Below are 23,939 nucleotides of genomic sequence, written 5' to 3'. Positions count from 1 at the left end.
ACGTGTCGTATTTAGGGATGGCTCAGGCAGCGCTGTAGGTGACTTCAGGTACACAGACTTTCCACATCCTAGCCTACAGCAACTGAGCAGAGATCTGGTTCAGTTTATTTCACAGATACACCAAATAGCTTAAATATACACCTCCATAAAACCTTCCTGTGGTCCAGTTCACCTTTCCTGTCCCATCCAGTGCTCTCCTGAGGAAGACAAAGGGCCAGAAGCAGTCAGCCTCACTGCCTGGAGCCCTGAAGTCCGGGAGTCTTTCCTCACAAAGCCAGAGCGCTGTGTGTGCTCCTCTGTGCCTCCCCAGCAGGCAGAACTCACCTGCAGACACCAAAGCCACGTCCCTGAGTCACTCTGCTTCAGCCAAAGTGGCCACGCTCCTGTCCTTGTGGTTCGGTTCAAGGTCGTTCGGTATCAAACCCACTGAAAACAGCACACGAGGGCCACACCAGCCCACCAGGCTCCCCAGATCAGTAGCCACGTGTGCCACTGGCGGCGCTGCCTGCAGTGCCCAAGGCACAGGTCCCCTCACAGACCTGCTCTTCCCCGTCGCCACCCGTGGCACGGCCGTGCTGAGGTCCGGCACGTGTCTTGCACCAAGGAAACGGGTGCCAGTGCTAGAGCAGGCCCGTCCAGAGGTTGAAGCAGGCAGTGTTGATAACTGACTCCAGGTGGTGGTATGTTGACACAAGCTGTGGCAGAGGACTCTCGCTGTTCTGGGGCTGCACGGGGAACGGCTCCCGGAAAACCACGGTGAGGCTCTGCCGGGAGGGAGGAGAGGATCAGGGGGGGCAGGATTCAAACAAGCACTGTGCAGTCCCTAGTCCAGGTGTGTGAGCACTTCTTTTGTCAGTTTTAGGCAAATACCGGGAGAAGTCCCAAAATGCCAATAGCACTAATTAGGCTAGTGCCTTCTCCTGTGACAGAGCATGTTTAAGCCTCCTCCCATTTCTTCTGGGGGAAATTAGGTGCAAGGACTTGCCCACTCTGTCCCTGCTCTCATGCATCTGCAGTTATACCAACCCCAGCAGCAGCCTCAGGAGAGGAGGGGATCCTCCACATAATAATAATTTCAGGGATATTGGAGGGAAATTTCTTCTTCCGAGGCAAAGAGTAGGAGCGCAACTAATGGGGAAAGGGAGGAGATTAAATGTAATAACTGCTATCCTAAAAATAAGCGCTGCCTGCTCCATTCTGATTAGTGACTGCACTTACAAGGCAGGGCAACGGCAGAGGGAAGCAGGGAACAAGGTTCAGAAGAACAGGTTGCAGGACCTGAAGCAGAAGAAATGCGAGCAACTCTGCGCTCAGATCAGCAGCATGGAGGGGACTGGATGTTCTCCAGAGCTGAAATGCAGCATATCTAGTAGCCAGCGTCCCTAACAAACTGGTAAAGCCATGAGAAGAGCTCATGGGGGAAAGAGGGGAAAGAAAGTGATTTGTGAACCCAACTCCAACAGTGTGCAAGGTTTCAGAGCAGGCTGGGAGAGAAAGAACCGTGAGGGAAATGCAGCTCAGTGTTACCAAAGTGATGTGCTAACGCTAAATTTCTCTTTGATAAGGTAATATTTCTAGACAAGGGAATCATGGTACATCTTATCTAAGCTTCAGGAAGGATTTGATGTGGTGCCACATGGGAAATTTAGGGAAGCTGAAAAGATGGGAATTAACTCAAATTATAAGGTGAGGATGGCAGTGCTGAAAGGGGAAAGAAGAGAGGTTACAAATGGAGTTCCTCCAGGACAGGCTTTGGGACTCACGTTGCCCAGTACTTTAATGAGTCTGGTACACAGATGAGGAACGTGCTGATAAAATTTGAAATTTGAGGTACTAATACAGAAGATAATTGGGATAATGCAAAAAAAAAAAAAAAAACACCAAACCAAAAACCAAAAAACCTTGAGAGAGTTTTGAGAGGCCACAGGAATGGGATCAATGCTAAGCACAAAATACAGTGTGAGGAACACAAGACGGGAATCACTAGGAGAGGGGATGGAGGGTCTGGGTGTATCATATCTATGATCACAAGGTGACACTATGACCATTAGGTGGCAAAAGGCACTGAGAAGCCTTTCCAGCAGGCACCACCTCTTCCGTCTCCCCTACCTGCTTTTGAGACGGAGCACAGTTTATTTACAAAGGGATCAGTTATGCTGCAGTCTCTGCAAAAGCCTCACTGTGGACAGAAGCCTCTTGCAGATGCCCTGCTCTCTCATGGAGTTGCATTCCCTGTGACCCATCCTGTGCCCTGCCTGGGAGCACAGGTGAAAGAAAAGTGGTTTTGCCCTCACGTCCAGTGAAGGCAAAGGTCCTTGCAGGTTTAGTGGCACCCTCACAGTGCAGGTCCCCTTCCCTTCTGCCCAGGTAGGAACAGCCCACAGCACTGGTGACCCCTCCCAGCCAGACCCAGTGTGATCTGGCTTGGACTAAAAACAGAAGGACTCTTTAGCCTGAATAGAGACAGCTGAGAGAATGATCTAAAAGCAACCCTGTTGGTTGGATCAAGAGTATCAAGTGCTCACTGTTTTCTAATGCAAGAGCAAAAGGGCATCACGTGGAAAGAACAGTAGAAGCTTCATAAGCAAGTCAAAGAGCTCACCTAGACTGCAACTGCCTCATGGAGCTGCAAGACAGAGGAAATCATGGATGCAAGAAATTAACCAAAGGAAAGCTGTGGAAGGCTATTAAATAAATGAAAAGGCTGCTTCTAGATCAGGATGGGCCTGAGCTACAGATTTTCAGATGCCGGGAAAGTATTTAAGGGAGGTGTTACAAGCTCCTTGACCTGCCCTTGTTCTCATGCACACCTGGCCTTGGCCACTGCTGGATCAGTCTAGACAGATTCTTGGCCTAAGCCAACATAGCTGTTCTGTTCCCAAGTACTTACCGTCTTTCCTGAATGAGAATCCAGAAACACAAGGACGAAGCAGTCTGTGAACTTCTGGTTGAGCACGACCTGTCAGGAGAGTCACAGCACACATCAGAAAGGAGACAGAGATCCCAGGACGGGGACACAGGGAGAGAGAGGCTGCAGGTGGGTGACGGGCTGTGTCCTACCAGATACTGGGTGCCGGTTTCAGCGTTGTGGAAGTGCCGACAGCTCTGGGGAAAGCGGCTCAACAGCACTTTGATGAGGCTCTGGTACCAGGAGACTGTCATGGTGAGGAAGCATTCCTGCAGGCATGGAAAAGGGCTGATTTCAGCCTCCCTCTGGTCACGGCAGCCATAATGCAGCAGCAGCCTTCAGACCCTGGATCTGATGCATCCCTCACAGCCCACTGAGCCATGCTGACCGAGAGCTATTTACTCTCCTCAGACAGGTCCATGCAGTCTCCCCCCCTCTCGCTGCCAGCTAGGAGCTCTGTTCCTGCCTCTACCTCCCCACCAAGCAGGAAGGGACGTGTCCTGCAGGCCCTTCACCTGCCACCCCACTCCGCCCCGAGCTGAACAGCAGCTGCTGTGCACTGTGACTCCATCCATCCCTGCCGCTCACCAGCTGGGGGTCGACATCCGCAATGGATTTCCCGTGCACGGCGTCGAGCAGCTCCTCCAGCTCCACCAGCGAGAGCTTGCCCAGCTTCAGCTTGTCGGACGCCAGAGGCTCCAGAAGGAAGAGGCGCTTCCAGAGGTTGTCCCTGCGGCAGTGGCACTTGGCCAGCTGCACCATGCTGCTGAGCTGCTTCTGGGCTGAGGCCACCTCAGAGGCCAGCAAGGGGAAGAGCGGCGAGGTGTAGAAGAGCCCCGGCCCCAGTTTGACTTGTGTGCCCCCCGCGTAGAACTCGCCGCCGTCCTCCACGTCCTGCCACAGCTCCCGCTCTGCTGGCAGCTGCCGCCCCAGGCTTGTCTCCGGCTCCGCTGCCTCCCAGGCTGCCCGGCCCACCACGGGCTCCAGCACTTCCCGCTGCAAGCGCGGCAGCTTCTTGAAGCGCCGCATGTCGGCCGTGAGCCGGGGAAAGAGCTCCCGCTGGCTGGTCATGATGACGTAGAAACGCAAACTGAGGGCAAGGAGACACTTGTGACCTGGGGAAGGGCTGCTCCCCTCTCAGCTGCACTGCAAAGGAACCACAGGCCTCTCTGTCCCTGACAGAAAGGGTGCTTCTCTGCCCAGACCAAGACAGACACCACACCGCCCAGGTCCCCACAGCAATCCTCCCCCAACACCAACAACCCTGCCTGTGTTGTCCCAGACAGAACCAGTCCCTCCCAGAGCCCTCCTCCCCAGCCGGGAGGCTTTGGTGTCATGGGCCCCCAGTGCTCACCGGAGCATGCGTCTCTCTGCCTCGCTCTGCTCCTCGAAGGGTGCTGCACTGTGACACACCAGGAGGGACACATCAAAGTCATCGTGATGACGCAGACCTTCAGAGTCCTTGTAGGAGCCCGAGCTGGGAGCAAAAGCACATCAGTATGAAGGGAACCTCACTTGGTTACCCCAGAGCTCTTGGTCACAATAGAACCATTGGGCATGGGGAATTCCACATAGCAGGACTCCCAAGGAGCGCTACGGGAAATATTAAATGCACGAGCACAGATGCGCACCCCCCCATCTCAGAAGAGCTGGCCAGAGCTGCTGTCTGGCACTGTGTAGAACAGCCAGCTTTTGCTGGCACCTTGGGGCAGTGTCCCCAGGACTGGCAGGTCGCCACCAATCTCCAGCAGCTCCAGGAACCTGCAGCAGATGCGCACTCACCTGTTCCAAATAGAGACCAGTGCATATTCGTTCTGCTCCGTGCCCGGTGCTCCCTTCTTGCTGTCGTTGCCCGTGGCCGGTCGGGCCATGCGCAGGGGTTTCATGTGGTAGGTGTTGGCATGGTCAGCGATGTAGTTGTACAGCTGGTGTGCAGTGATCATGTTGGTGGGCAGGGCCAGAGTGCCTGGTGGAAAAACACACTGCTGTCACAGGGCACTCCCTGCCTCTTACCTCGGCAGGGCAGCGTCCTACAAACTACTCCATGGGACAGAGCAACCTGCACCCCACAGCAGGGCAGCAAGGACTTCCCCTGGAGCTTGGCCCCTCATGTCACCCTCACCCTGCCATCTCCCTGAATACTCCAAAGGTCAGGTTGATTTGGGAGCCTTATGCCAAGTTACGGGCTGGTGATCAATCCCAGGTCGATCACACGTTGAACTACATACCCTGGAAAATGTGGTTACGGCCGAATTTGGGGATATCGGAGTGGTGGGCAATGAAATCCTCCAGGAAACTGGTGAGATGGTAGCCTTGGCGGAGGGTCATGTGGGAGCCCAGCAGGTACTGGTGGACTATACGCAAGTGGAAGTCGTAGCTGAAGGAGTGCACGTGCATGAGGTCCCGCACCTTGTCACACTCCTCCGTGAAGAGCATAGAGAGCTGTGGAGGAACAGGGAGTCAAGGTAGGAATGTTACCAGGCCCCTCACACCCTCCTGCAGAGCCCTGCCGACCACAAGGCACTGCAGAGCCAGCACAGCTGCCCCAGCTCAGAGCAGGATGCAGCCCAGAACCTGTGTGCACAGTGCAAATAGCAGACCTGCAGGCCTTGGCCCCAAAGGATCCAGCCTGGTGGCTCATTCCACACCTGACCTCACTCCTGGTCTCCAGCAGCAGCACAGACTAATCGGCACTGCCTCCCTTTTGGCCTGAGGTTCATCCCTGCCTTGAGCTGAAAGCCACGTGGCTGTGGAGGAACGCACAGCCTCCTTTCAGCTGAGCACTGCTCCGCACTGCCTGATTCCCAAGGGCTACAGGACGCACCAGGGCTGAAGCCCCAGCAAGTTCTGCAGCTACAGGCAAAGACCAACTCCCTGAATGTCCCTTGAGAGCAGGAGGCAGCACAGGGGCCTCTGTGGAGTGGCTGGACCCAGAGATAGGCAAGAGTAGCTAATGCCCTGTGCTCAGTAACTAACAGGCACCCAGGCTTGCTGCAGGGAAGGCAGATCCAGTGGTGGCTGCTCTGTCACAGCTGTGCCCAGAGAGGATCCCTCCATCATGTGGCCATCTCCAGCTGCATAGTGTGCTGGTTCTTCACCAGGGCAGCACCAGCCTTCACACACTCACCCCTGGCCATGCTCCCAGCACAACTGCAGCCCCTGTGCCGGGCACAGCACTGGTGAAGGCCTCAGCCTTGCCCTCATGCCAGGAGCCCACAGTTTTTTTGGCTCTTTGGACATTTGACTCACATCACAATCCCTTGGTTTAAGAGGATGGCAAGCAGGGAAAAACAGCAGGTAGAAGGCACTGGGAGGAGAACAGGCTGCCCTGGCTCTCTGCATCACCTGCACTGCTGCTACATGAGCCAAAGGGCAAATAGCACAGCCAGGATGAGCCCAGAGAGGAGCAGAGAAACTCATCTGCCCAACCTGAGGGAACTGAGGGCTGGTCCCGGCACACGGGAAGACTGGCTAGGCCTCTGCAGCAAGTCCCAAGCCTCTTGCCTGCTGCTCCTAGGACCATCCCACTACAAGACCAGGCAAAATCTTTCCCCAAGTCAGCCAGAGAGAGCCTGGATGTTCCCTGCAATACCAGATGCAGCCTGGTAACACCCCCCTGTGCACATATGAGCTTTCCAGGAAAGGCTCAGCAAACCCTCAGACAAGGTCCTGGCAGGCTTAAGCTTAGGAGAGACACTCTTGGCATAGATTAAGATGCAGCCTTGCTACAGAGCCACCTTGGAAAGGACACTATGGTCATGCATGCCTCCTGTCTCAGACAGGGTGGGGCTGGTCAGCCTCAGGCAGCCACCCAGCGCCCTGGGGACAGGCAAGGAGGCACCCTGACACATCAAAAGAGAAGGGATCAGGAAGCCCCGCAGTGTTGTAGAGCAAGGCACAGAGGTACAAAGGAACGGGGCTCATGATCTCCTGTGGCAAAGGGCAGCCAATTATGTTCACAGATCCTTGTTCCCATTTCACTTCTTTCTTGTTCCAAGGGAAGCAGAGAGCTTCTGGCTTTCCATGCACTGACTTTCCCTGGAGCAGTCATCTTTGCCAGAATGGCTCCTATTCCTCCCCAGTCTGTTGTGTCTTCTTCCCCAACCTAGGACAAGAGTCGTTCTCGTGCCAAACCTCCCACCCCCTTTCACAGCACTCCGGATCTGCTCAAGCAGCAAGCCGTGGCGAGCACGTGGCTGCAGAAGGCTCTGCCCAGTTCTGCTTTTCCCTAAAGAGGAAGCAGAACTCTCCAGAACCTTCTACACCTCAAATGTCCACTCTGTTCCAGAGATCACTGCCTCCCCCAAAGCATTTCCTGACTTTGAGGAGCACCAGCCGTGCTGGCCAAGCTGTTACCTGAGAGTTCACCGACTGGCCCATGGGGATCCGTGAGCACTCCAGCGCGTACTGCTTCACACAGAAGTAACAGCCCTGCAGGAGAGAGCACGTGAGCACAGAACAGACCTGGGAATTCTCCAGGGAAGGAGCACAGTCCCCAGGCTTCACCCTCTGGGCTGGGTCCTGGACGCTCTCACCCCATGTTCTGTCCTCCCCTCCTGTCTGAACGAAGCCAGAGCAGACAACACGTGGCTGAGCACAGAGCACCCTAACTGAGTGATGAGCCCTTCCTTATCCCTCCTCCAGGCAACTTTTACTGCTCTGAGCCCTGCAGAATCATCCTCAGCTGATCCACGGTCCTGCAGGACCATAGAAGAAGCAGGACAAGAAATTGTGTGTCCCTGCTGCACTCCTCGTCACTCCCTCTGTCGCCTCTGAAGACTGTCCCTGAAACCCCAGAGAACCTACTTTGTTTCTTGTTCTTTCCTACCTGGAAGGCCAACTCCATGAGCACAATCCCACCCGGAAGAGCTCTCTGTAGATGGTAGGTGGCAACAGCAGGGCTTGTGCTCTGTGAAAAGAAAGACAAAGCTGAAGAGGCTCTCTGGCACACCAGGGTGTGAGGCTGCCACAAGCCCCCGTGGCAGAGGGGGAAATAGAGGAACCTCATCAACTGAGCAATCTCACTGGAGGGAGGAGAGCAAACATGCCAGAGCTGACAGTGATAAAAATCCTAACAAACCTAATAAAACAGCCTTTGAGAGGGCACACCAAGCACACTGCCCCCCATCACCTCCTACTTGCTCAGGACAGGATGTGTCTATAGTCTCTACAGTCTGAGGACTCTGATAGCCAAGGAATGACACTGTCCACAGAACCTCACTCCCTGCTGAGGTCTCCCCAGACCGTCCCATCTGCCTGACACAGCAATCACAGACACCAAGTCTGGACTCAGAGTTTAGCTGCCAGCAAATTCATCCACTCTTAAGTTGCCCCAGCAGACTGCTCTCTCCTCATTTTAACTGCAAGGTGTTATCCACAGTCCTGCACCAACATCAGCCAAAGGCAGGTGCCAATAAAATATCAGAGAAGGTGAGTAAACGCTATGTGATCTCATCATCCTGGGTGATCAAATGAGGCACAGGTGGTTTCTGCCTTCCTAGACACTCCAATGGATTCCTCTTCCAGGTATTTGCCTATTCTGTCTTGTAAGCTCATGTTCACCAAACTCAGGTAAGCTCTTGCTGTTTATAAAACCTTTTGATGATGCCCATTATCTGCTGCTCAAAGAAACACTCCCTTTAGTTTTGAAACTGGCTCCAAACGCTTTTATTTGATTGGTGTCTAGGTGTTGCACTGATTTAGACAGCAAAGTCAATCCCTTTCTCACATCCTTTCTGCATGAAACTGATTCAAAAGTCAACCAGGAGAACCGCTCCACCCCACAGCCTGACTTCCATCCTCGTTCCAACCCTTGTAACACACATGGCACTCACCTTTGGACTCCCCTCCGTTTTTGGCTTCGTGTAGGAAAAGGACCCTCTCCCCTCCACACCCATGGCTGCCAGAGCTCGGATCCGGCTTGTGCTACTGGAAATGAGAGCAGAGACAGCCTCGAGCAGGGAGCCAAGACCTCCTGCTGCATCAAACCAGGGCACAGCTCAGTGTGTTGGCTCTTCTCCAACAACAGGATTCCCTGAACATCACTGACCTGCGAGTGGTAGGCGAGGGTGGCCGCACCTGGACCAGGATGAAGCCCATGCTCTGCAGGTACTGGATGTACTGCTGCAAGAAGGCATTGCACATCTCCTGCAGCCAAGGCTCCTCCTTCCCCTTGCAGGGCAGGGATTCCGCCGAGTCACAGCTGTGGCTGCGGTCTCTGCCCGACGCCGTGGAGTCGTTCGAGCGGTGGCGCTTCTGGAAGGGAAAATAAGTTCCTAAGGAGGCCTGCTGTGACTGGCCCCAAAAGATGACACCAGGTGCCCTGGCTGAGCAGAGGGCAGATCTGTCTCTGCCAGACAGCACTAACAGCTGTTTCCCCAAACACTGCCACTGCATGTACCAAAACGCAAGACCAAGATTTACCCAGCCGTGGACTGACATAACAGCACTGCAACAGCCTGCAGGAAAAGGGGACCTGGCAGAAGGGGAAAATTCACATCTGTCCCCAGAGAACAGCTTTCACCAAGTGTTAGTGGCTCACAACTGCTTCAGGCAAAGCTCAACAGAGCTTCAGCTCCTATTGCTATGGTATGAGTCCAATCCCCTAATGAATCCTGCTGACTTCTCAAGATTTACTAGGAGTTCAGTAGCACTGAAAAGGAATAGTGTTTCCTTCTAAACATTTTGAATCCTCCTCTGGATGCCTTTGTGCTGTGAGAGACTAAGGTTTCCTTTCTTCATCTCTCTACTTCAAGGCTGCAGCTTTGTTATGTGTTTCTATCTGCCTTTCTGTCTATCTATTCCACCTACCACAAGGGCTGTCCCTTTACCTGGCATCTCTCCAGGTACTCTCTGACCTTCTCCAAGTCTCTCCAGTTCAGTGCCTGTGCCACAAGATGCCTGGTCTCACACTGTCCAGATGAAGACATTACTACACAAGTATTTTAGCAACTTATTAGAATATTACTCATAATATTAACACTCCTTTCTGAGGTACTCTAACCAATGTGTTTGCTGTATCCAGCTGTTCACAAATTGAAGAAATCCACTTCAAAGTCAGAAGATACAAGAGAGCTTCAGTACAGAGATGTCTGCTCTGTACAGGCTCTGCAGTGAGTGTACAATACAGGAGGGTTCAAATTTCTCGCCCCAGTTGTGGGTTTGCTGGTTTTTTTTGCTTATTGGTTTTGGGTTTTTTCTCTGTTTTACTGGGAACCAGGTCCCAGCTCCCACAATAGCTTTCATTTCACAGGCTACTCAGGTACCTCTTGAGTTCCTTGCAGTCTTTGTCTGTTCTGACCTATCTGAACAGCCCTACTGCACTGCAAAACCAGGCATCTCGTATGCACCAATAAATGACCTGGAGGTACAGAACCCAACACACCACCTTGAAACCCCTGCTGCCAGGCTCTTCAAATTCAATAACCCGTTTTCATTTTGCTCCGTTGCAAAAACAAAGTGAAGTTTTCATTCTGTGATGATGCTTTCCCTTTCACTCATGAGTGCTCAATTCCTGTAGCAACCTCTGCTTAAAGACCCTGTCAGAATCCTTTTGACATTTTGATAAATTACAACAGCGTGTTCTTCCCTTCTGACACACAAATAGTCCGTGAACAGCCGGTGTGGGATCTGCACTGGTTAGAGTCTGTCAGGTTGCAACCTGCTAGGGATTCAGCTGGTTTGCTTTCAACTGTTCCAGCTATTTGCTGGGTCCAGGAAAGGTTTACCAGGTCTGGCTGCTGAATGCATTGGGGAAGTTTTGCTTCCCCAACAGTGCTGGTGTGGCTGCAGGAGAAAGGCTTTGAGGACCCAAGGACTTTCTCAGTCTCCATCTTACAGGGTACAAACTCATCCTGTAACGCAGGGGTGAGGTCAGAGCAGCCCTGCCTTGGGAAACGGTTGCAAAGCCACCCCTTGTCCCAGTGCACAACTCCCAAGGCCCCTGGTGCTCGCTGACACTCACCTTCCCCTCCACCTTGCCCAGCTGGTCTGTCTGGATTTGCTGCCGGAAGGCTGGGTCGAAGAGCAGAGGGGTGGCACAGTAGTGAACCAGGCGCGAGGATTGCTTCAGGGTCTCCAGGTCTGCCAGCTGCACGGTACCAGAGGAGCACAGTTACAGCACACACCCCTCATCAAGGCTGGGAACAAGTCGTCCACACCACTGCACTGCTGCCCCAACACAGATCAAATGGGGGAACTCGCTGCCTTACAGCCTTTCCAGTGCTGGGCAGTGAGGTCCCATGCCCAAGTGCGGTGTCAGGGCCCAGCAACCCCAAAAGTTCAAGGAGAGAGCCACTGCTCCACTGCCAAGCACCATCCTGACCATAACACCCTGCTCAGAGTGCCAGTGCTCCCTTTGCCCCCAGGAAGCTGGTGCTCCCAGTGTGCTATAAGAAGGCCAAGCTACCCCCTGCCCGGGCTGCACTCACACTGATAGGCATGTTGGACTGCGCCGACCTCTGCTGCCAGGTAACAAAGAGATTTTCTATCTTCATCTGCTTCTCCAGTTCTGGAAGAAATGGAGTAGCCACAAGAGCATCAAGCCACTCTCCTTCACTCCCACCCTAAACAGGCCATAACCCATCCCCACAGAGAACTCCCTGTCAAAACTCCTGCTCTTTCTGAGCCCCTTTTCCAGAAGTGAGACGATTAGGTAGGCTTTACCTTTCCTCTCCATGCTCTTGATTTCCAGGAACTGGGCCCCGTGCCAAGCCACTGGATCGAAAGGCCCCACGTCAGGCCCGTGGGGTATGCGCTTGATGGTGGTGACATCCCGCAGAGCTTCGTCAAAGGGCACCACGTCAGGGTGGAAGTGCAGAGGGGGCAGATTGCGGGCAGAGCTGCTCAGCCGGCCCTGCTCCTTGCTAGGCGGAGGACATGGGCTCCGGATCAGTGCATCCACCTCCAAAGTGGAGTTCAGGAAAGGATTTGGCTCCTAAGCAAGCAGACACAGCCATGAAAGCCTTCTTACTGCCAGCCTTGGAGCAAGAAACCACAAGAACAGAGTAAACCCAATTTTGGCTATCTGAAGACATCTCTGTTAGCCTTCTCCACTGCCTGTCCCAAGAAGAGCAGGCCTAGCCCCAGCATGGCCCTATGGTGCGCTGGGAAGCCCATTCCCCAGCCTCCTTCACCCTAAATAATTCAGTCACAAGTAACTGCTGCCAGCAGCAGGACCTGGCTTCCCTTTCCACCTCCATCTCCAAGAGTAGACAGCAACAGCCCGGCTGGACATGGTCACAGTGAGACATATGAGTGCTGGGGATGCCCTGCCAACCAGCACACAAAAGCACAAAGGTACCTGCAACCTCCCCCAGATCCCCAGACTGCCAAGGCCTCTCCTGACGTCAGAAGAAAGGACCATCCTGCCCGCTGGGGTGCCCTACCTGCTTGCTGTCCTCGTGCCACGGCGTGTCCATGAAGCAGTGGTGGTGGAAGAGTCCCAGCTTCTGGCTGAGCAGGCAGTGGACGATGTGGGACCGGGCATTCTGCCACTGCAGCAGGCGAGTCAGGGAGCAGTTCAGGTTGGCCCCCAGGTCTGGGGACCAGTTATAGGTGTAGACTGTTATCTGGAGAGAAAGGAGGGGAAGGAAGGGTAAAGGACACGCTCAGAGAGGGCCTGCATGGTGGCACAGGCTGCCCCAGGTGTTCTGGGTGGTACTTGCTGCAGCCAGTTTCAGATGACAAGGCTGGGGCAGGGAGAGTGACAGCAGCTCAAGTTACAGCCCCCTGTTAACAGCCACAGCAGTGGTGGTGCTACTTGCACTGGCAGCACAAGTGCCCAGATGTGAGCAGGGAAAAGGCATTTACAGCCCACAAAAGAGCAGCTCAAGTTAGAGACAGCGAGGGCTGCTGCCCCTGGCACTTCCCAGAGTGCTGCAGAGAACCCACAGCTCTGCCTGTGGCACAGACACATCCTGCAAAGCTGTTTTGGAGGACTATTGCCTAGGGAAGGCTGGCTGCCTGGAGAGGCACTCTTCCTTCCCTGGGCCAGCTGGGAACAGCCTTTCAGGAGCAACATCACACAGGCACCATTGCTACCTTCTTGTCGATGATCTCCATGAAGAGGAACCTTTGCCGGGGCACCAGGTCTCGACCAACAAGGCTGGGATCAGAGCCCCTCTCTGCTGAGCTGAATTCCATGGCCTCAAAGCGCTGGAGCCCTTTGTGAGCTGCAAGAACCCACAGTTATGACCCTCAGTACCAGTCCATCCCGCTCTTACATTCCATGTGCCACTAAAGTGGCACGACAGGATGTTTTGCCACAGTACTGCTCAGTTCATCTTGAAATAAGCTGATACAAGCAAATTTGAGAATAAGATCTCAGGAGGCAAAACCACTGCCCACCTCTGGGCACAAAGAGTCTGTCCCAGCAAGGAGAGGAACCTTGTTCATAAATGTCCCCACACAGTCCTGGGGACCGTGGCCAGGCACTCACCCTGTTCTGTGCTGCAACGCCACTGCTGGAAGTTGCGTCCCAGCAGGATGAAGTGTCTGATGGTGGCAGGGCGAGGGGTGGCACTCTGGCCAGGCTTATAGGGCAGGAAGGCAGTGCCTCGATGGTAGCTGTAAAGAAGAGCCCCAAAGGCGGGTGACACGTAGAGCCATGGCAGTAGAGGCACAGCTGATCAACGTTTACTGGGGTGCCAAACAGCCGCCTGTGAATCCTGTAACTCACCAGATCTGCTCAAACACCTTGACAGTGGTGTCGCTCGCCAGGGCAGTGACCAGGTTCACCACTTCCACTAGGATGGAGGACAGGAGGAAACGGGAAACCATCTCCAGCGAGCACTGCTGCACCGACGGACACCCTGTACGGAAAAACTACTGTAGGACTGGGTGTCCAACTGCCCCAGAGCCACATCCTGCCCACACAAGTAGAGGTGAAGGCTACAGTCCTGAGGCAGCCAGAGGTGGAGAACAAGAACCTTACATGGAGAGGATGGAGGCTGAAATAACCCCTGCTTTCAGGCTCTGGCCCAAAAGAAGGCCCTTGACCAAACTCACTGTATGCTCTGAGCACAGTGCTTTATTCCCACACTAACTCCTTGTTCCCTAGCTTACTCCTCATCAGAGGAAGAGGAGAGTTCTACCTTGCCAGCAGGAGTGGGAGAGGATGTACAAACACCAAAGTGAAAGGTAACCAGAAAGCAGCAACCAGGGCAGCCACACAAACCCAAATCCCTCTTCCTCTTTCTCCTTCCCTGCAAGAGTAAGGGTCTCCTACGGAACCTCACAGTTCCAGACCATGTTGCAGAGGCTCTTCTGGGAGCTAAATCACTACCACAGCTGGTTGTTGGGAGTCCAAAAGCTGCTGCAGCCAAGTCCAGGAAGCCCTGGACAGGGAGCATGGCAGACACAGCCACAGGCCTTAGCAGGTTTGTTTAGATGCAATGACACGTGCAAGGACTCCTGTCACAGCCTTCTAATGCTGATGCTGGCCTTGAGACCCACAGAACTCTGGTGAGGCTTGGGGACAGACAGGGTGTGTAACTAGGTAGGTATCAGCAAGGGATGAAGACGGATGGTGCCATATGAGGACTTATCCTGAGAGCTCTGGGCAGAAAGGCCCGTTCCCAGCCCACCTGGAGGAGCTGGGGCCTGAGACACATACCCAGGTGGTTCATAAATGCCATCCACTGCTGGCAGGTTTGATTGAAGAGCGGGTGCATGGTACCCACATCCCCTTCTTCCAGCTGGCAGGTTCGGCGCCTGGGAAGAGGGAAGGGGAGCACAGTTAAACCAGATCAGTCAACAGCAGTGAAGGCACAAAGTGCACCAGCCCCCTGCCAGCTCCAAGAACAGAGCCCCAGGAGCCTCCTTTTTGTGTTGATACAATCCCTGAGCTGGGTTGCTCTTGGTCAGTAGCCATATGGGTGTCAGGGGTTGCACAGGGCCCCCACAGTGCAGAGAAGGGATCTCTGGCAGCGAGAACCAGCTGTGCTCCCAGAAACGCTCCAGCAAAAAGGGCTGAAGCTTCGTGTGTGGAAAGCAGCTCTCCTAAACAGTCTCTGTATGGGAGAAACTACAGGGAAAAGGAGTGTGGTCCAGAGGGCTGAGACACACGTAGAGCCAGCAGGATGTTTGGCTGTGGAGTGATGTACAGGAGATGGGGGAACAACATCCTGGCTGCCCAGGCTGCAGGCTGTGCTTGCCTCTGTGCCTGTTCCAGTTCAGCCGTGGCTGTGGCCCGATCCTGGCTCAGGTGCTGCTTGACATTCTCAGTCTTGTGCCGCCGCCTCGTTCGAGCCTCTTCTGGCCTCTCCAGCACAATGTCATCAGTAGTCTTGGGGCTGCCCAGCTCTGAGGACTCTGCCTTGCTCTGGGAGCGAAAAGGGTAAGTCAGTGCTGTGCACATACACAGCCTAGCCAGCGCCCTGATCTCGAAGCCTCTGCTGCCTGCCTGGCTTCCCACACCCAGCCAAATCACTCCTCCCCATTCCTCCTGGTCTGACACACCTTGAAGACTTACAGGCCCTGTTCCCCACTGGTCCCTCAGCAACATTACCAGCATGTCCCAGAAGCTGCGGCGTCCCAGCTTGCTCGTGGGCGTCACCGGCTCTCCAGAGCTGGGCGAAGGGGCAGAAGTGAAGTGCAAGGGTGGAGGACAGCTCCTGCCAGCCCCACCACTGGCCAGCGCCAGGCCCTTGGTCTCTGACATGGTCCTCCTTAGGCCTCCTGTGGAAACAAAGCAGATCAGACTCCACAGAGCCTCCCACTGTCAAGTTGCTGGTGTCCCCCTGTTCTCTACTGTGTCTGGCCAGAGCCTGGCTGGAGAGAAGGGAGAGAGCTCTCAGTAACAGCCAGCAAAGTGAATTCAATCTTGGGGAGCAGATTATGCCTCTTGCAACACTAATACTCATGATGCTTCTTCCCCAAGACATCACACAGCAGAGTCTGCAGAGGGCAGAGCAGCTTCCTCCCTCCCGGCCCGCCCAACCTGATTTCCCCAAGCACAGAGAAGCTTCTGCAGGCCAGTCAGGAGGAGCAAGGCTGGCTGGAGGCTCAAGGGGGCCATCCTGGCCAGGCTCTCACCCGCAGAACTCAGGTCCTCCAGGTCTGCAGGACTCAGGGGGCAGGCGGCTTCCACGCAGAGCGGGGCTGGCAGCACGAGGAACTCCATGACGGCGTCGCAGAGCGCGTGGCGCAGTGCCCCACGCAGCTTCTCCGACAGCTGCAGCAGGCTGATGTTGCCCTTCTCCCAGATATCCAGGCGCACCAGCACGCAGGGTTCTGTGGGGGTAGGGTAGTCCTGCATGGCTCTGCAACCCCTGCCTTCACCAGCCCTCCTCGGAGGCAGCAGGCTGTCGGCAGGTGATGGCCTGTTTCACTGCCTACCTGAAGGCAGCGTGTCAGCCTCTGGCTGGTGCCTGCTGACTGCGGTGAGGCTCTCGAAGTCAGTGTCCTGCAGCAGGCCCGTGATGGGTGAGGAGGAAAGCAGCTTCAGAGGGTCAGGCCTCTCCCCGTGGGGCAGCAAGGTGGGGCTGCCGTGCTCATCCACGAATGTCAGCGCGATGCACGCGATCCCTGCAGGGCAGAGCCCGAGACAGCCTCCATCAGCCCAGCACCAAGTACACCCCTACAGTGCCTGCCTACAGCCTTGCCACCCCACAGCTGGGATGGTCACGTCCCCTCGAGTTGCACAGTGTCACATGGCAGGCAGGGCCCACAGGAGGGGAAGCAGCCAGGGAAGCAGAGGGGGGGCTGTGCCTGTGGGGAGCCAGGGTAAAAAGCACGGCATTTGGCACAGGGTGTCCCCATCATTCCAAGAATCTCACTCCTGTAGAGAATCACAGCAGATTTCGCCTTGTCCTGCAGGAGCTTTCCAGGTTGCCCAGCCCCATATGCAAGAGGAAAGTATCTCCATTTGCACCAGGAGGGCCTTTATGCAGATTGATCCAGGATGGGGCTCACCACCCCTGTCTTCTTAAAGGGCAGAGTACGAAGCCCAGATACTCTTCAGCAGCCCTTTCCAGGCTGTGAAGGACCTCGAGTCCCTGGAGACATGACACCTCGTTGCAGATTACACTCACAGCCCCCTCCTCACTGCCCAAGCAAGATGAGGTGCTTCCCCACGCACTCCAACAGCAGGACTGGGGACAAGGCAGGCTGACATCTGGTCAGCCTGGAGTCACTGCAGAGGAAAATTCAGACCCTGCCTGGCGCCTCTCTATGCTGAGCCCTGTGAACACACACCAGGACAGTTCAGAGATGCAGAGCAGCAGTGTGGGTCCTGCTCCACAGCCCACACGCTGTGAGCCCTGGGCCACACAGGAGAAGCTCTGGTACAGACCAGAGCAGAAAACAAGAGCTGACTGCCCATGGCCCAGCTCAATGGCAAGGGCACCAGGGAAGCAGCAGCACGGAAGCAGCTGTGAGGTACAAACCTCACACTGTAACCCTGGATGTTCCCACTTCCTCTCAAAGCCCCTTGACTGACTAAGCCAGCACTCAGGTGCCACAGCAGATGAAACACCATGTCTCCTCAGGGAAGAGATGCCTCTTTGAACCTGTGGGAAAAATGATGCAGGACTCTGGAAGTCACTGCTTGCAAGCTAACAGGGCAGCACACAGACCCTCAAGCAGCTGGGAACTGCAGAGCTGCCACCTCAGGGCAGCAGGTTCTGTTTGCTCATTTATCCAGCCAGCAAGAAACAGGAGGCTCAGCTAAATGGACACACCCACACAAACACACAGAGGAGTCAGAGCTGAAGCCACAACACAAGGAAAACAAGAACAGCAGGGACTAGAGGGGCCAGGGAGCTGCATGGGAGAGGGACCCAGAGTAAAACTTGGAGCCACAGGTGCTACCTTGGAAGTGGGAGAGTGGAAAGAGGTGCTGCACAAGGTCCGACATGGTACCTACACAACAGAAGAACATTCAAACAGTGCACGAGGGGCACAAGACGCACAATGGCCAGGTGACATGTGGCCTGGACAAAAGAAAAATGACATGACAGCCTGCTGCAGGATGGGTCCTATCCAATCCCTCCTCCAGCATTCCAGAGAAAAGAGAAAGGACATTGCCACACTGCCCACGTTCAGTTACACACTTCCTGCTTTCCTTTTGCAGCGAGGCTCCTGCAACAACTGTCCCTGCTCCCTGTCCCCTCCAGCCCCACAGAGTCTCTCTGCCCCACATGGAGGTGTCACTGTGTCTTGCCCCACAGCTGCTGCAATCTAGAGCTGCTCCCTGCAGCAGCAGGTCAAGTTTAGCAAGCTGATCTATGGGAGGTCTTAGTTTGTTCCACCACGCACGCAGAGGCGTGCAGTCCCTCAGGCACACCTCACCCCCCCTTCCAGCCATCAGAGGAACACACAGCCGCAGCACTGGCCCTCCTCAGTCACTCATAACTCTCCAGCATGGGAAGCAGTTCCCCTGGGCACAGCCCCATACCCTGTTTCAGAAGAGCTGAGCACGATACCTTTTCCACCAGTGCCTTGGCCGCCCGGCTTGTTGTACAGATAGAGATCCTGGTCAGGGATGCTCCCGTTGTGGTTGAAGTAGTGCTGAGGAGAACAAGGAGGAATACGGACAGAGATTATAGAGCTTGCCTTAACTGGAAGCAGAGGCCCATGCATGTGCAGAGCTCATCCCCAGACCCACAGCAAGCAAATCCAGACCTACTCGAAACATTTGCCAAACATAGCCTTTGCCACTGGTTGGCCAAAGGAATCCCTTACAGCTCTCTGCAGAGTTATGTGGCACTATATATCTGGCCTCACCCTCTATCTTTGCTATGGTCACGCTGAGGGGCGGGTTCCTGCTCTCAAATTTTTATTAATCCTGATGTTTCAGTCCTTAGATCTGAGAGAACCATGAGCAGCCAGGTTCAGCTTTGAAAGGGATCTTCTCCCACGTTCCTGGGAGATGACTGGTGAGCATGAGCTTTGTGGTTGCTGCTTTTTGCACAGGAAGTGATCGCTTGTACGAAAGCAAGGCCTGTCCAGGCCAATTAGGATGTGCTCAGTCCTGTAAAACTCCCACAGGCTTCAAGATTTAGGGCAGGGTTAGGGAGAACCCGACATGGCAGAGCTGGGAACATGGTGTCTGGGCTGCCAAAAAAAAAAAAAAAAACCACCACCCCCGGCAAAAGGTAGAGGCTAGTCAGACTGCTGTCCCAACTGCCAGCCCTCCTCACCTTGAAGTGGTGCTCCACGTTGCTGTCCGTGTACTTGGGGGTGTGCAGGAAGATGAGCAGGTTCTGGCGCAGGTAATAGGCCACGGCGTGCAGCCAGGGCAGGGCCGAGGGCGGCAGCGTGAACTGCAGGACCTCTGTGGGTGGCGTCCCGGGGGGCTGGATAAACTGCACACACAAGGTTTTCAAACTCAGCTGGGACCAGCAGGATGCCCTGGGACTCTAATACCGATACAAACTACGCCAGCTGGCTCTGCAAAGGGAGAGTGTGGTGGGCAGAACCCACACACAGCGCCCTGAGACAGAACACAGAATATCCTGAGCTGGACGGGACGCACAGGGATCATCGAAGTCCAGCTCCTGGCCCTGCACAGGTCAGCACTAAGATGTGGGCAGACATTCTAGAAGTACTCACAGGGAAGCCCAGCCATGCTGCAAACCCAGCAGAGGGGATCTCCCACCTGGGCTGGCACTCACACAGTATAAATCTCAGTGAACACCGGCCTGACCAAGCACTGCAGCAGGGAACAGGACGCAGCAAATTGTCCTGGTCTTCCTTGGGGCTGGGACAGGTCAAAATGTAGGAATGTGTTCTGGTCTCTGGGACGAACAGAGCAGGTAAGCAGTGAAGGTACCTCCACATCTGCTGGGGTCAGCTTGCAGTTCCGCACCAGCATCACGGTGATGATATCCAGGGTGGCCTCATCCAGGCGCCTGCGCAGCACCTTCACCAGCTCGTCTGTGATCTCGGGCCCTGGCAAGTAAGCAGAGATACAAGCAGCTTTTTCACCCCATCCAGTAAGAATGGCCAGAGCCACCCCTCCCTGCCTATTCAGGATGTGCCACCCTCACTTCCCACTGGGACCACGACTTTCCCCACCATCACTTTCTTCAGACGCCTTTTTCTACGGGTTCAAGACTGGTGGTGCAGTAAGCAAAGACAAGTGCACTCCTGCATAGGGAAAGCTGGCACAAGCCACCTAGTCTGCAGGAGGTTTCATTGTGGGCTGTGGATCCTTTCATTACATTTTCACCCACGCAGAACAGAGAGCAGCTCTGGGCTAAGGAAGAGCAGCTTGTTCAGGAGAGAGATACTTCCTCTCTTCTTCAAGCAAAGAGGACAGGAAGCAGAGCTCCATTCCTCTGCTTTTTTACATCAGCACAGTCCATCTGCTGCCAGGTTCTATTACACATACCTGCTGGGGCAACACCATGGACCATCAGCTCGATGTGCCTGTCTATCTGTCCCACAGGGCGGGCAGAGTCCACACTACGGCACGAGGCTGTGTCCAGAGAGGAACGAGAACCCTGGAGAAGCAAAACCAGTTTCCATGTGAATTCTAGATCCATAACTGTTCCAGCCTGCCAGCAGGGTCAGGCAGAAGCCACCCACTGTTACCCCACTCCACAAGTCTACAATGTTTTATCCTACATATAATCTGGGTTCCTGGAGCTACCGAGTTCCCTCCCCTCCCGTGACCATGAGCACCCAGAGGCACTGCCAGAGAGCAGCAGACTCACCATTAGATCCTCAGTGTAAATGGGCTCCTGGCTGCGTGTCAGTGCCAGCGAGCGAGATGCTGGACTAAGGCTGCTCTCTGCTTCCCACACCTTCCCACTGTAGGTGGTTTCAGTCAGCCTGAACACAGGAGAAGGGCATGTCAGCCTCCATTCCCAAGGATGACAGCATCGTACGTGTACAGAAGAACCACGTCTTCCTTGCTCTCCCCTGTGCACTTTCTGGGGGCTAGTTCATAGGACATGGAGTGGCAAAACTGCTCTCTGGCTCCCTCAAAAAAACCCATCCTTTTCCCTTCAGTGTAACGACTTAGGGCAGGGAGAGCAAGAAGGGCCTGGCTTGATATGACTCTGACTCATCAGAAATCAGATATTTGCTGCTTGGGTCACGGCGTGGTCCATGAGGCTGGGCAGACACTTTCTGCCCCAAGGAGCTCTCAGTCTGCTGTAACACACATAAGCAGGACAGGGTCAGGCCAACAAGTAACTCGCTGGCTTCTTACCGGAGGTAGAAAACAGATTTAGTGGCACGTTCCTGGTAGACAAACATATTCTTCCTGTTGACCACAGAGAAGGCGTTGAGCACCGAGCGAAGCGCCTGGATAGCTGTGGGCAACGTGGGACATTAGCTATCCCACGTACCCTCCTCTGCTGTACCAATCCAGCCAGAAGCCAGACTCTTGACATGCAAACCGAGGGGGGAACGTGGGCTGCACGTACCTCGCGAGACCCCCATGTTGGGGCCCATCTTGAGGCGGGAATGCACGTGGATGAGTGTGCTCCACACCACCTCACAAGCAAAGTGCCCTGGCATGAACTGCATGGTGGCAGCCAGGTAGTCCCGGGGCTGGTAGCTCTCCTCCACAGAGTAATCTATAAAGAACACAGGACATAGCATGGAAGTTGACATCTTCTTAGGCACCCACTGAGACATGGCCAAGGGAATATTCATACCATCTGTGGGCATGACGCGCTGCCTGTACGAAGTATAGGGCGTTTCACTCTTCCAGATGTCCTCCTCACTTTCTGCCACCAGTAATGAGTTGCATATGTGGCTGTCATGCAGGTCCTGCAGCAGCAAGCGCTGCAAAGGATGAGGAAAGATCGGTTCTGTTGTGTGCACAGCCACAGAAGGCAGCAAGAAGGGCTTAGGGTCAGACTGAGTCCCTTTTCCTTTGACTCCCAACCTGAACTGGTTCCCCAGGAAGTCCTCAGAGTTGGGCCCAGACCAGACAATTTCCAGAGGTCCCTCCTCATCTAAGCCATCTCATGACTGGCAGCTCTGTCTGCGCCCTCTGCAGATTTGTTACCTGATTGACAACCCTGCAGATTTCACTGATCTTCTTCACCACCACCTGGTTGAGACTCTGGCACTCCCCTGGTTGCTCCTCTTCTGTCTCTGCTGATGCTGCCTTCTCCACACTCAGGCTGCTTTATGAAGAACGGGAGAACTGGGGTTAGCAGGGCACCTGGACAGTGCCTGTCCCTGTGTGGTGGGAGCAGGAACACAGTGGGAAAGAAGAGCAGTTTTCCCTTTACAGAGTCTAGTCCTGCATCTTCTCACTCCCACTGGGCTGGGAGGAGATCCTGTCCAGAGATGACTGAGTGGCAACAAGGTCACGGTACAGAGAGGCAGTGGCAGAGAAGGGACCCTCCTTACCGTGTGTGGTAATAGACCTCCACTCGGTCCTGATGGATTTTTATGATGAGCCAGAAATCCGGCATGAGGGGACACCTGGGCTCCTGGTCGCTCATTAACGCTTCCTCATACTCTGAGTCACTGCTTCCCCCGTCGTAACCTGCAATGTATCCTCACTTCAGCCCCAGGCCAGCCTCCTCCCTGGGCACCACAGCCACTCACAAGGCCTGCCCTCGGGGCTCACCCCAGCCCAGGCACACAGTCCCCCTGCACCACCGTGCCGCTGCCAGCACCTGGCTGCACACTGCTGGTCCCCCCTGGCCCAGCAGACTCACCCAGGTGGTCGGAGTCCATGCTGCCCTGGCTCGACACGAGGCTCTGCACGCGGCTGGGACGCTGCTTGCCGGAGCCTGCAAAGGGAATGGGGGTTTGATCATGGAAGTACTTGCTAAGCCCCTTCACACGCCCCACGTGCTGAAGAAACATCACACCACAGGAAAATCAGGCAGTGACAGCCATGGGGAGGCAGTGCTGGGGAGTGGGGCTCTCACAGCCATTACTGAAGTCACCAGGAACTGCATGTCATTAGGGATATCAGTGCAGCAGCACAGCCTTGTACCCAGGTACTGTTAAGCAGTGAATTGCCAGCATCCTGGCAAGGAAGAGACCAGTGGTCCTGGGTACCAATTCTGGGACTTTAGGGACTGGAACAGGAGTAGCAGTCACATTACGTATGCCATAGCCAGAAATAGGCTCGTCTCTTAAAAGTTTTTAAGGCTGAGGTACATGCTGTCCACGTTTGCAGCTCCTACCTTCCCTGCCCTGTGTCACAGAGTCAGTCAGGCTTGCTGCAGATGGTGTCACCAATGGTGATTTCTCACTGTTGCCCTTCTCGGAGGATGAGGATGGCAACGACTGTACGGTTGTCTCTGGAGGTGCCTCTTCCAGGGAGTCATGGCCTGGTGCTCTGCTTTGTTCAAGTCTCAGCATGTCTCCTGGAACCTGCATAAAATGACCAGAAAAACAGGCACTGAAAAAAGTCCCATCATCCTCCTGCATCCTTCTACCTCCTGTTACCAGTGTCCCACACCTTCCCACCTACAGACCACCCAGCGCTTCTCACCTCACCCTGCGTGTGGCTGCCTCCACCTGCAGGGTTTCCTGTGTCTGGCACAGTGCGTGTCTCACTCTCTGGCCACTCCCAGAGACCCTGGGCTTCTTCTGGGAGGACGCAGCCTGTGTGGTGTGACAGCTCAGAGCCCTCTGCCTCCGTTTCGCTGCTCCCCTCCTGGCCTGCCTGGCCCAGGGCTGTCCTGGGCTGTCCTTCGGCTGGCTGCTGCAAGCAGGGTGACCCTGGAGGGTCTGGAGCTGCCCGCCTGGAGTGCAGGCGGCTGATGGAGATGTAGTGGTAGTCGTTGCCCTCTGCGTTGAGCATGTAGCCTGGCAGAGCCATTCTCCTGAACTCCTGCAACACGGGGAAGAATAAGCATCCTGCCAGCAAAGCGTTAATGACGCTGCCTCAGGGCTTTCTCCTTACCTCCTTGAACTTCTCCAGGGAGTGCTCAGGCCCGAAGACAAACTGGAGCAGCACCACCTCGCTGTGGCAGCTGGGCCGGCCCTTGGAGTTGTAGATGTGGGTGGCCACCCGGTGCAGGATGGAGGTGCTGATGACCTGCGAGTGCCGCAGCGCTGACACGATCTCATCGTCCAGGAGCCAGCGAATCTGAGCAGGGCA

At 54.9% G+C, this 23,939-nt stretch overlaps 1 protein-coding gene across 9 annotated transcripts in view; it reads right to left on the bottom strand.

Annotated features, from left to right (window-relative positions):
- Window positions 1-87: 87 nt before the first annotated feature.
- Window positions 88-23,939, bottom strand: part of SZT2 (SZT2, KICSTOR complex subunit) — a 52,710-nt gene continuing 28,858 nt past the window's right edge. For 2 of the 9 annotated variants that reach the window (XM_027900646.1, XM_027900648.1), the window contains exons 36-72: window positions 23,742-23,927; window positions 23,328-23,669; window positions 23,017-23,206; window positions 22,540-22,614; window positions 22,226-22,364; window positions 21,876-21,996; window positions 21,520-21,649; window positions 21,286-21,438; window positions 21,069-21,171; window positions 20,569-20,686; window positions 20,244-20,355; window positions 19,683-19,801; window positions 19,051-19,215; window positions 18,334-18,418; window positions 16,247-16,435; window positions 15,944-16,141; window positions 15,417-15,586; window positions 15,064-15,230; window positions 14,523-14,620; window positions 13,587-13,719; window positions 13,347-13,474; window positions 12,950-13,080; window positions 12,295-12,477; window positions 11,573-11,843; window positions 11,338-11,417; window positions 10,872-10,997; window positions 8,958-9,163; window positions 8,743-8,836; window positions 7,737-7,817; window positions 7,265-7,339; window positions 5,137-5,350; window positions 4,691-4,874; window positions 4,263-4,385; window positions 3,497-3,998; window positions 3,061-3,177; window positions 2,891-2,959; window positions 88-764 (exon numbers count right to left, since the gene is read on the bottom strand). In XM_027900646.1, the coding sequence (XP_027756447.1) occupies window positions 621-764; window positions 2,891-2,959; window positions 3,061-3,177; window positions 3,497-3,998; window positions 4,263-4,385; window positions 4,691-4,874; window positions 5,137-5,350; window positions 7,265-7,339; window positions 7,737-7,817; window positions 8,743-8,836; window positions 8,958-9,163; window positions 10,872-10,997; window positions 11,338-11,417; window positions 11,573-11,843; window positions 12,295-12,477; window positions 12,950-13,080; window positions 13,347-13,474; window positions 13,587-13,719; window positions 14,523-14,620; window positions 15,064-15,230; window positions 15,417-15,586; window positions 15,944-16,141; window positions 16,247-16,435; window positions 18,334-18,418; window positions 19,051-19,215; window positions 19,683-19,801; window positions 20,244-20,355; window positions 20,569-20,686; window positions 21,069-21,171; window positions 21,286-21,438; window positions 21,520-21,649; window positions 21,876-21,996; window positions 22,226-22,364; window positions 22,540-22,614; window positions 23,017-23,206; window positions 23,328-23,669; window positions 23,742-23,927 (5,721 nt within the window). In that variant the 3' untranslated portion in view covers window positions 88-620. Of the gene's footprint in view, window positions 765-2,890; window positions 2,960-3,060; window positions 3,178-3,496; window positions 4,055-4,262; window positions 4,386-4,690; window positions 4,875-5,136; window positions 5,351-7,264; window positions 7,340-7,736; window positions 7,818-8,742; window positions 8,837-8,957; window positions 9,164-10,871; window positions 10,998-11,337; window positions 11,418-11,572; window positions 11,844-12,294; window positions 12,478-12,949; window positions 13,081-13,346; window positions 13,475-13,586; window positions 13,720-14,522; window positions 14,621-15,063; window positions 15,231-15,416; window positions 15,587-15,943; window positions 16,142-16,246; window positions 16,436-18,333; window positions 18,419-19,050; window positions 19,216-19,682; window positions 19,802-20,243; window positions 20,356-20,568; window positions 20,687-21,068; window positions 21,172-21,285; window positions 21,439-21,519; window positions 21,650-21,875; window positions 21,997-22,225; window positions 22,365-22,539; window positions 22,615-23,016; window positions 23,207-23,327; window positions 23,670-23,741; window positions 23,928-23,939 lie in introns of those variants that run through there. The other 7 variants (XM_027900649.1, XM_027900654.1, XM_027900647.1 and 4 more) reach the window with 5 other exon arrangements.

The sequence above is a fragment of the Empidonax traillii genome, unplaced genomic scaffold, assembly GCF_003031625.1.
Source record: "Empidonax traillii isolate 1590-97213 ecotype Southwest subspecies unplaced genomic scaffold, ASM303162v1 scaffold745:size721762, whole genome shotgun sequence".
Classification (NCBI taxonomy): Eukaryota; Metazoa; Chordata; class Aves; order Passeriformes; family Tyrannidae; genus Empidonax; species Empidonax traillii.
This window is presented reverse-complemented; position numbering and strand designations above follow the sequence as displayed.